Genomic DNA, 11,545 nt, shown 5'->3' with positions numbered 1-11,545 from the left:
TTTTCATAGATTTCAAATTCATTTCGCATATCAGCAACAACTTTGATCAAATTATGATAATCATCGATCACTTCAGCAATGTTACAATCAACTTTTTGCAATTTTTGGCTAACAGCATTAAATCTTGAGAGAAAAAAATACCAAAGTATCTGCATAAATGCTGTCTCAAGTTGATCTAATTGAATTCGAATCCCTTTAGCTTCTTGTCTTGTAATTGCATTTTGTTCGGTATCTTCTTCAAGAATAATCAAAGTCTTAATTATTTTGTTGAAATGTTGATTGAGTACTTAAACTGCTTCATATCGAGCTGACCATCTAGTTGCAGATAACGATTTTAACGTAATCTTTTTTTCAGTATGAGATTATAAAACTTCCCAACGGTGCGTCGATGCAGTAAAGAAGTTGTATAAAGCTTGCACTGTATGAAAGAACGAAGCAGCTTCTGGCATACATTCTACTGCGTGAACTCCTATTAAATTCATAGAATGAGCAGCACAAGAAGTGTGTTCTGCAAGATCATTCATTTCATGAATTCTCGCCTATAAACCTGAATAAATTCCTGATATATTGTTCGCGTTGTCATTGGACTGACTTCGACAGTCTGCAAGATTTAGATAGAAAAAAACTCAAGAGCAAGCAATACAGCAACTAGTAAATCTTCACCTTTATGTCCGGAGTTTTCAATAAACATCAGAAAACGTTCAATAGGCGTTCCATATTTTTTTACATATCTGAGAACAAACGAGAGTTGGTCGACGTGAGATATATTAGGTGTGGAATCTACTATAATAGCATAATATTTCGCTGATTTAACTTCTTGAACAATAATAGAAGATATTTTTCCTGTCAAAAGCTGGATTACTTCTTCGCAGATAGTTTTCGATAGGTAACTTGTACTGCCAGATCCTTTATTTCCCAATTTTCTAATATGTTCTTTGAGAAATGGGTCGAAAAAAGCAAGGTATTCAATCAGCATCAAAAAATTGCCATTATTTGGAGAACCAAATTTTTCGTCACTTCCTCGGAATGGAAGCCCTTGAGAAGCCAAGGCTTTAATAGCAGCGATTACTCTTCTCAAAACATTTCTCCAATACGAGATTTTTGTTTCTGTTTGAATGACTAAATCTTGATCTATCCTATTCTTATTATCTGATCTTTGCTTAAGGGTTAACATATATTTTTTATAACTTTTTGAGTGTTCATGCTCAGTAACACAAATGCCTGCATGTTTCCAATCATTAAATCCGGTTTTACTATTAAATGAACAATCTACATCAAAAAGAAGACAAGCCGAACAGAATACAGACCTTTTACTAACTGAATAAATAAGCCACGGGCGTGGAACTTTTTCACCATTAACAAGTTTTCTAACAAATCGTGATTCTGGTAGCCATCGTGAAGTTTCGCCACTGTTATCACGTTTTGTACCAGATATATTTGGAGAAATCCAAATTTTTATTTTGTTTACACCTATGACTAGCTCCATAATTTCTGGTGAAATCATTTATATCCCATTCTGCTGGATCATCGCTTATCACAATATTTTCTGACACACCCTCACAGGTTTGAATCACGGTGGAAACACCGTGGAAGTGTAAACACCGTGGATCCACCGTGGTTACACGATGGGTTTGTTCCATTTTACCACCGTGTTAATTTAAGATGCTAGTCACTACAATATCCATGCTGATTTTTTGGGGCCGATTGAGGGTAAAATGTTTATGGTTATTGTGGGTGCATTCTCAAAATAGGTGGATGTAAGAGGGTTGAAAAGTATAACATCAAAGGAAGCGATTTCATACTTGGAGGATTATTTTATAACGTGGGGTTCACCGATGAAAAATGTCACGGATAATGGATCGGCGTATGCTTCTAAAGAGTTTGCGGTGTTTGTAGATAAGTACGGGATTCAGCACACTTTTGCAGCACCCTATCACCCTGCTTCAAATGGAGCAGCAGAGAATGCGGTGAAAACATCTAAAAGGAAGTATCAGCTGTTGAGGAAAGCGGGTTACTCCGAAATCGAGTCCATTCGTTTATTTCTGTTTCAAAACCGAGCAACAACGCATGCAACTACAGGGTACAGTCCTGCGGAGTTACACATGGGTCGTCGTATAAGAATTAAATTGGATTTGATTAGGCCTACGTTGAAGGACCGAGTAATACAAGCTCAGGATCGTCAAATGCGCAACCACCCAATGAGAAGAAGAATTAGTTTTGGTGAAAGTGATTTAGTATGGGCTAAGGACTATGGACAAAACAAATGGACTAAAACGATAGTGGTAGAAAAATTGGGTGCTGTGACATATAGGGTGAAGGTTAAGGACAATGTAATTTGGGTACGGCATTTGGATCAGTTGAAATCTGGGAGATGGAGCGATTTTAACAACCAGCAAGAGATACCAAGGTTGCAGAGGAGATAATGCGTAGTGTGGTGCAGCCGTGGCCAAGCCACGAAAAGCAATTGGGTAGTAATAATGATAAGGGTACATTTGTAGCTATTGATGTCAAATAGGGCTTCTTCAGCCCCTGAAGTGATGGTGCCTTCCCCAAACCCATTAGCAGGTATCCGTCATTCCGAGCGTCGAGTAAAAGCTGTACAGCGTTTAAATTTATAATAGTATGTGAGTAAGAAAGTTATGAGGATATGTTTTCATTTAATGATGGAGGAACGTGACGTATGTAGATGGTGTTACGATCGTGTAATGTATATATAGTGTAAGTATAAACGAAGAGGGCATCTTTTACAAAGCAGTACTCGTACTAGTAAGAACTAAAATGAAATAGTAATTAATTGTTAAAATAAAGAGTGTATATAACACTAACATTATTGCTGCTTGTTATTGCTGTTTTCCTTCCTTTTGTTAGTTTATAACAATTTGCTGATGATTCTAAATTTAACATGAGGATACGCAATGTGAATGATTGTATATTTTCACAGCGTAATGTAGAATGCTTGGTCTAGTGGTGTGAGAACAATAGGCTGCAACTTAATGTTGACAAGAGTTGTATTCTTACTCTTAATAGGAGTAAATATTTCATTGCTTTTGATTACATTATGTCTGGTAAAGTTTTAGGAAGGTGCACTTCAACTAAAATACTTGGAGTTACATTTGATAGTAAACTCACTTTTTTGGCGCACATTAACAGTATAATATCGGAAGCATGGAGAACTCTAGGGTTCATTATACGTATGTCCAAAAACTTTACAAACTTGAAGGCCAGAAAACTACTATACAATACATTTTTCAGGCCGAAACTTAAATATGCCTCGCTAGTTTGGTCTCCTACCCAGTTAGGACAATCCATCAAGATTGAAAAAATTCAAAGGAAATCTGGATATTATCTGCCTCGAGGGATTGCAAATCTTGTATTATGCACTGAATGTGAATACCTTACGCTTGATGAAAGGCGACTATGTACGGAATTCTCTTTTGCTACAAAACTCTTCAACAATTTGGTGGATTGTCCTCAACTCTTAGCAATGTTCAAGTTTAAAGCACCTAGTCTGGGAGTAAGGAACCGTATTCCCATGTACATATCCGCTGCCAGGACTAATTTCGTACAGTCTGCACCTATTTATCGCATTTCTGATACGGTGAACCGCTTTTGTAAATCAGAATCTTCACTTGATCCGTTGAGCTGCCCTACTGGGTACCATACGGCGTCTCTTGGCAGTGTGGCAATGAAATAGCGGTAAATTTGTGCAATCTTTTTCTATAATATTAAATTATCTAGGATCTCTAATACACCGCCAAGCTACTTATTTAACTTGTAGTTTACGTACAAATATTGTATTAGTTATAAGACATATTGTTAAGCTCTGTAAATATATTAAATTATTTTTACATTTTGTATGGATCTATTAACCCTGTTATTGGTGCAAGCTGTTGGGTTTTTTTTTTTTTTTTTTTTTTTTTCAATAAAATTAAATAAAAGAAAAATTTATTCGTGCTTCCCGCCATTTTATTATTTCATAATAAATGAGCATTATGAGTCGTGCACTTTTGGATTTTTCAAATTTTTCATCTCCTACAAATTAATTCTTGTAGAGTTTTTTGAAATTTCGCATTCTTTTCAAGTTATTTTCATTTTGATGTAAAGCTTTTAACCCGTCAGCGATCCCATTATGAGCATTTTGTTCACAGAACCCTATTCAAATTATAGGATGTCGCTGTTCTGCAAGCGAGACACTGAAAAACACGGGAGTGCTTAAGTGTTAAACAAGTAGTGTTCTGATCGATTTTAAGAGCTCGACATCAAAATATAAATAACTAGAAAACAATGTGAAATTTCAAAAAAACTTTACTGAAAATAACTTGTAAGAAATAAAATTGTCTACAAAAAAGATCTCACGACATTTTGTGATAAGTCTGATAGTTTCGCCAGAAAAGTACAAAGATCTCGAAATTCAGTATAAATTTTATTTCAAGCTCCAACAAGCTCCAATAACTTGTAAACAGATGGATTTATCAAAAAATGATAAGATACTTTATTTGTAGAGCATTTAATTCCCTAGAAACTTATATCTCGATCTCATCTATACAATGAGCCATTGCCGAGATGTACGATTCCAAACTTAATAGTATATTACATACCTTGGCCAGTAAAATAAAAAAAGTCTCAGATAACATGTAATTGTTGGCCAAGGCGAAGCCGAGGCTTAAAAACATGTGGTTTAAGGCTTTCTTTTTTACTGGCCAAGGTGCGTATACTATTCTTCTGCTCGACAGAGCCGGAAAGTTGCTACTTCATTCAGGGCAGCGGCTCAAAAGTTGCCACTTTCCGGCAGGAGGACCGAAAAATAATTTTCTTTCTATGTTATTTAAATGGGAAATCAAAAATCACGAAGCGCCACCTTTTAATATTAATATTAAGAGTTCAAACTCTTCCAAAATTTTTTTTTTCATTATCTTTAACAATATTTTCACGTTAACTAAAGAAATAAAAATCGGTCTATCGGTTGACTCTGCGGGCCAGCCCCAAAACTTCCCGCTCATTTCGAGCTTCTTGAGCTCAAAAGTATTGTCAGGAATACACTTTCGAGCTCTTTGAGCTCAAAAATACTTTTGTATGCCCTTATTTTCGAAAAAAACTTTTTTTACCATTTCTTTCTCGCACGATATTTCATTGACAAATGATTTGGTTTTTATATTTTAAGTAGTAATCGACCCGGTTTGATAAAGTGTAAAGCTGATCAGATTTTGAAATCGTTTGGGTCAGTTGTTTTAAAGATATTTACAAAAAACGGTTTTTTACCATTTCTTTTTTCCACGATACTTCTTAGAAAAATAACCCGATTTTGATGGTTGAGGTGGCAATCGACACCTTTTACTAAATTCTGAGGCTGATTATATTTTGGAATTGTTTTCTTTAGGTGTTTTAAAGATATTCCCAAAAAACTGTTTTTTATCGTTTCTGTCTCCTACGAACTAAAAAAAAAAAAATGTTTTTTTTTTTTCGTAATGAATGGCTAACAAGCTCTTTCGATTCCCGCCTCAACCATCCGAATCGGTTCATTAGTTCAAAAGTTATAAACCGGTCATACACACACACACACGAACGCACACACACACACACACGCACACACACACACGCACACACACGCACGCACACACACACACACACACACACTCGGACATCATTCTAAAAACAGTCAGAATAGCTTCCTAAGACCTCAAAACGTTGACATCTGATGATATTTTGATTTTCGCAAATCGGGGTGAAAACAATAACTTCCCGAAATTTAAAAAAATCATCAATTTTTCTAGTGGGAGGTTAAAAATTAGTTATTATATTACATTTTGGCCCACCCTAATATATATATACATATACTAGGGTGACCCAGAAAAACCGACTATTTTTTTTTCGAGTCTTTTATGAAAATTTGTTAGTTTACGATGTTTTAAGAAGCCTCTTCAAAAATCAACTCGATAAAAAATTTTCAAGAGGTCGCTCACAAATTTTGAAAATATTAAAAATGATCGAAACTTGAATTTTTTATTTCAAATTCTTTTCTTTCTCGTGCCAGTAATAGTTTAGATTTATGAAATCATGACTACACTGAAAACTTCAGCCCAAAATTTATATAATTAAACTTTGCTCAAGAATTTCGAATGTTTCCGAGTGCTGTCTGTTGAACGTTTTCGAGTGACCCTTGAATATTAATAATAAAGCTTCACTATTTTTCCACCATCAATTTGCATCACAATGAATCAAAATGTAACGCGAGAAATAGAAATGATAAGTTATTTACATACTTTTTTATTTTTTAATTCAATTTTTAGGTTTTTTCGCTTATTCGAAACTTACCAAATTTTATTGTTTAAGACTGTCCTGTATATTTTTAATTATTCAAAAGTTATATTTTAGTGAAATGACAATAATTGAGTTATAAAAATTACAAAAACTAATTCAAAGTATTAGTTACATATTATCAGTTAATATTCAAAATTCTTGAGCGCCGTTTAAATATTTGAATTTCGGACTGAAATTTTGAATATAGACATGATTTTATAAATATAAACTATTGCTGCCACATCAAAGAAAAAATTTAGAAGGAAAAAATCCGAATTTCAATCATTTTTGATATTTTCGAAAATTATGAGCGACCTCTTGAAAATTTTTTGTCGAGCTGATTTTTGGAGAGGGTTTTTAAAATATCGTAGGTCAACATATTTTCATAAGTGACTCGAAAAAAAAAATAGTCGGTTTTTTTGGGACGCCCCCTAAATTTTTGGTTTATGGCCTAAAAAGAATTATCAGACCCATATAAGCCCTTAATATTCATATTAAACCGTTCGCCAAAGACGTTACATCCCCATTTAAATAACATGGGGTTTCAGCGCGTTTTAACTCTTGTGGTTTTTTGATAAATTTACTGCTTCAAAAGTTATTCAAAGTTGAAGATAAACTTATAGTTAATTTTTGATTTTTTTAATTTGACCGCAAAATTATCATTATTTCTGTAAAAGTAAATTGTTTATTGCGAAAAATTTTCAATTCTAACTGTGTTATTGAAAAATTATTGTCAAATATTCAGATAACTGAAGAATAATATGAGTGACGTGTTGAGTTAATTACAAAATTTTTCAATGTAATGGAAAAAAATATAACAGATTAAATAAATTTTTGTACATATTGATTAACACTCTATTTTATTAAATATTCTTTGGTGGAATTTAGAAATTTTTATTTGAAAATTGTTAAATACCTACAAATAGTCATTGATACTGCTAAAAGAGCTGTCAAATGGACTGAAATATATATATATATATATATACTTCAGCCAAGAACGAAGATCGAAAACCATATGCTACCCGGGTCAAAAATAAAACTTGATTTAGACTTGGTTTACCAAATCGAAATTTAGAGCCGTTTTTTCACAAGACTATTGAATTGAATTTAATTTAATTTAACCGGGCACTCAGCTTGTGTTAGCCATTGTACCCGGGCCCATTGAGGACAATTTTTATCGTTATTAGATCATCGTTATTAGGCCTTGCATTTTTTCTGCAAATTTAGCTAACAATGAACTTAGCAAGCTCACTGTCCATCCGACAACTATATATAATTTTAAGTATTGTAGATACTATTGTTTTTGAGTTGATAGGTGGAGGAGGCATAGTTTTTTGTATTTCGGTGATTCCCCGCCTCGAGTCTAAGGAAATACGTCGCGGGACACAGCCACTGTCAGTAGTCTCCACTAGTTCAGGAAGAACCGGGACCTGGCATTAGCTAAGCCCACCATTGTACTCTCGTCGCTATGGGTTCTAGCTTCCAGCTGCCGTGGCCATCTTACGTTGTGTCCTTGTCATCGGATGGTCTTGTCATCCAAAGTTATGTCTCCTAGGAAATTAATGTGGGTGTGTTATGGTCCATCCTACAGAGCCCACTGTGTAAGATAAGGCACTTATACAATGGAGGATGCCTGTTATCCAAGGGCAACGTTGGTGGTGGAGGACTCCTTCTATTATTGCTTTGAGACGTTGGCTTACACCAAAGCTAGAGGTTCTGCGCATATTTATGGGCCTCCGCCGCCATCAATGCTCGGCCGATACAGGTGTTCTTCTTTGATAAAAAGCCCCACCCGCTAGTCTAGTCATAGAGGCAGCAGAGTCCTGCAGATTCGATCGAGTTTTTGTGTTTCGCTATCATTTTGTAATGAAGTCGATGCCACTTCCACTCGCTCGAAAAACCGTCGGTATTCCACTACCAGGGAGCTGCCAATGTAATGCACATAAATAGTATTGTGAAAAATAAAATTCATTGGTGCATGCCGGAATCGAACCTGGTCCAACGATGTGGTAAGGAAGTACCTTGTTCGATAGGCTATTGCCAGCCCATTAATAAGATAAACTTAACTTTCTTTTACGAAGACTAAAAATACATTGAGTTTTAGCTTTGGTTTAGACTTAACTGGCTTAATTAGTCACGATTTAAGACAAAAAAGTCGAAATCTAGTCGAAATTGACTTGATAAAGACTTATTCGACTTAGGTCATAAGGCGAAAAAGTCAAAACTAAGGTAAAATAATTTTTATATACTAAGGCGAAAGAAAGGCGAATAAATAACATTTTTTCGACTTGGTTTAGCAAGTCAAAAGTAAGGTGAATGATTATCATGTTTGAAGTAAAGACGAATAAGTTTAAACGAAGACCAGAAAATACAAATAAGTTGAATCTAAAACGAAAAAAGTTCAAAAGTTGAAAAAAATTTAATTTAAGTCGAAAAGTCGAGATTCCATCGAAAAATCGTCAGCGAATCAATAACTTCAGAAGAAAATAAGACGAAGTAAGCCAGAATCAAGTTTTATTTTCGACCTCGATGTTCAAATCGTTAATCTATAACTTTGAATAACTTTTAAACCAATAAATTAATCGAAAAACCATAAGAGACCTGATTTGTAGAGTGTTCAATTTCCTACAAAAATATTTATCTCTGATATCCATAGATTAACTAGCTTAGGAAAAAAAAAAATTAAATGTAAATCGCGCCAAAACCCCATGTTATTTAAATGGGAAATGTATTATCTTTGGGACACGGTTTAATATGAATATAAAGGCCTTATATGGGTCTGATAATTTTTTTTAGGCCATAAACAAAAAATTTAGGGGGCGTCACTAAAAAAAAAAATCAGTTTGGTAAATAACAGACACCCATATATATATATATATATATATATATATATTTTTATATATATATATATATATATATATATATATATATATATATATATATATATATATTGTAACGGGGTGGAATGCTTTCAAATAACATTTGAATTTGAATTTCGACTCGGCCATCTTCTTCAACAACTGCCCATATATAAGAAAATACAGTCACTGATGCGCCGGGGTCACTATGGTCGAGTTTCTCGACGTTTGGTTTTAGGATTTGGCCAACCTGAGTGAAGAGATACGAGGGTCAGAGACGACAAGCTATCGGTCTCTTGTCTCGCAGCAACCGCCGTGGACGGACGTGCTCTACTACTACTACCATTACAATCTTGGTTTTCTACTACCAGTACAACTACCACCTACTACTACAGGTGCTGATAGTCATACTCATAATGGGCCAAAAGCATATAAGCACCCTTCAGGGGGCCAAGAGCATATAAGCCCCCCTCTTTAAGTTTTATTAAAATTAATAATAATTATTGTGGAATGGACCTGGTGGATTTGGAAAGGATTGGAATGGATTGGTACACTTAGAAGGAACTGATTGGAGGTCTTGGTTATGGAGGAAAAGAATCGGTGGAAAGAAGGACTGGTTATGGTTGGAGATTGTTGGAGTAGGTCAAGCCGTTTTGTTAATTGTCGGGTTAACTATTTTATTTTTGAAGTAATATTTTAGTAATTAAGAAGTCAGTTGTTTAATGAAGTTAGCCGAGTCGGTTATATTTTGATCTAACTAGTCAGTAGAGCTAAATTTATCTGCCATCTTATATTTTATTGTTCATCGTTTCATTCATTCTTTAGTAAAACGATTTCGTTTGAATAAATGCCATAGCTTCATGTTTCAAATTAACATATTCAATTAATTAATAACAACCTCCCTTAAAAGTTAGGTATAAGATCTCTCTCTTAATTTTAATACTGCGTGCTTCAAAGCGGCGTTATCCTCGTCCTGAGATTACTGAGCATAGCTGGATAGGTACGTACACCTTTAAGTTTTACACATGTGTGGGCCCTTGTTGTGTCAAAAAACAATTTTAATTGACAAAGTAAGTAGGACCCATTACAGTATATATATATTGTGACGTTATTTTTCGTATGGGGGTCAAATCAAAGTGAACGTCACAAGCACCAACTGATTTTTACTGTATTTACGAGCATGGTAACTCAAGACTTAGAATTTAGCGTACAGGTATTAACGATTTTGATACAGATCTTTGATTTAAGTTATAGTTTAAGAATTAAATATAGAGTAACGTTTAGCTACAGTTATGGGTTTTGTTAAGAAAAATTATAGTAAAGATTTAGAATCAGAATTATGGGAATTTAGTATGGAATATTGTTTGAGATTAATGTTTGAGATAAAGTTGAGTTTTGGTTTACAGTTTGGAATTTTGAGTATGTGGAGAAGTCAGTGTTACCGCGGAGCGGGACTTGAATTAGTCACCCGGTATCATTTGATGATAGAACTTAGTTCTATCCCTATGAGACTTCTTGGTAGATTGCAGAGGTCTAGCTGAAATGCTAGCGCTCCAGTATAAAAGGAATCTGATGGATGCAGATTGGGATCAGTTTTTGAGTTTTGGTTTGGCAGGCCTCAACAGTAATATTGTGACCGTTGCTGTTGTGGAAGCCGTTTGGTCATTTTTAATTGTTTTGTCTGACAGGCCTCAGAGGACAAGTCATGACCACTTGTACAGCTGAGGAAGTCATAGGTCACTTAGTTTTAAGTTTACGATCCCAGCTGAAGTCTGTTCCAGGAGAGCAACTACCAAGGATATCCATACTCAAAGTTAGGTTTAGTGACTACGTTTGGTGAGGTATAAGCCTCCAGTTATCGATATAGTAGAGTTTGGGAATTGATTTATGGATTTAGAATATAGAGGTCAGTCATAGATAATGATAAGATTTAGTTTTGGATTTTGATGATTGAGAAAGGAGAGTCGAAGGGAGACCTTCGAAGAGTACGGATGTGAGCATTCAGCTCTGGTCGCTCGAAGTGAGCAGACGTGTCCAGAAATGGCGTTACAGTTCATGGCATTGCGGAAAGCTACAGATTGAGTATTGTTATAGAATTATTATTTAAAACAGTGTAAGACGTTACTCGATATTTTATTCATCAGTAATCAGGTATGAAATAATTATCAATAATTGATTGAGTTCGAGTCAGAATCTTGAGATACGATGCTACTGTTTTAATTAAAGAAAATATTTAAGAACTGAGAGAATTATGAGAATATTGGTACAGTTTAGAGTCATGTTCACGATTTATTGTTGATATCATTTTACAAATAATTATAAGGAATATGTTTAATTATTAAACCAATTGTCGTCTTATTGATGTCAATATTAGACCCATGTACGTTAGT

The 11,545-nt window shown here is 34.6% G+C and overlaps 2 protein-coding genes across 2 annotated transcripts; one reads left to right on the top strand and one right to left on the bottom strand.

Annotated features, from left to right (window-relative positions):
* Positions 1 to 610: 610 nt before the first annotated feature.
* On the bottom strand, positions 611 to 1,504 carry LOC103573758 (zinc finger MYM-type protein 1-like). The gene has a single exon (XM_008552958.1). The coding sequence runs from the start codon at positions 1,502 to 1,504 to the stop codon at positions 611 to 613; it is 894 nt and encodes a 297-aa protein (XP_008551180.1).
* Positions 1,505 to 1,662: 158 nt separating this feature from the next.
* Positions 1,663 to 2,423, top strand: LOC103573759 (uncharacterized protein K02A2.6-like). The gene is made up of 2 exons (XM_008552959.1): positions 1,663 to 1,710; positions 1,752 to 2,423. The coding sequence occupies exons 1-2, from the start codon at positions 1,663 to 1,665 to the stop codon at positions 2,421 to 2,423; spliced, it is 720 nt and encodes a 239-aa protein (XP_008551181.1).
* The last annotated feature ends 9,122 nt before the right edge of the window (positions 2,424 to 11,545 follow it).

The sequence above is a fragment of the Microplitis demolitor genome, chromosome 8 (genome assembly GCF_026212275.2).
Source record: "Microplitis demolitor isolate Queensland-Clemson2020A chromosome 8, iyMicDemo2.1a, whole genome shotgun sequence".
NCBI classification, from domain to species: Eukaryota; Metazoa; Arthropoda; class Insecta; order Hymenoptera; family Braconidae; genus Microplitis; species Microplitis demolitor.
This window is presented reverse-complemented; position numbering and strand designations above follow the sequence as displayed.

Excerpts from the sequence above, each read along its gene's own strand:
- LOC103573759 (XM_008552959.1), top strand. The coding sequence starts at position 1,663 with ATGCTAGTCACTACAATATCCATGCTGATTTTTTGGGGCCGATTGAGG. Across the intron at positions 1,711-1,751 it reads TTTTTTGGGGCCGATTGAGG|GTGGATGTAAGAGGGTTGAA; the intron begins GTAAAATGTTTA and ends TTCTCAAAATAG.
- LOC103573758 (XM_008552958.1), bottom strand. The coding sequence starts at position 1,504 with ATGATTTCACCAGAAATTATGGAGCTAGTCATAGGTGTAAACAAAATA.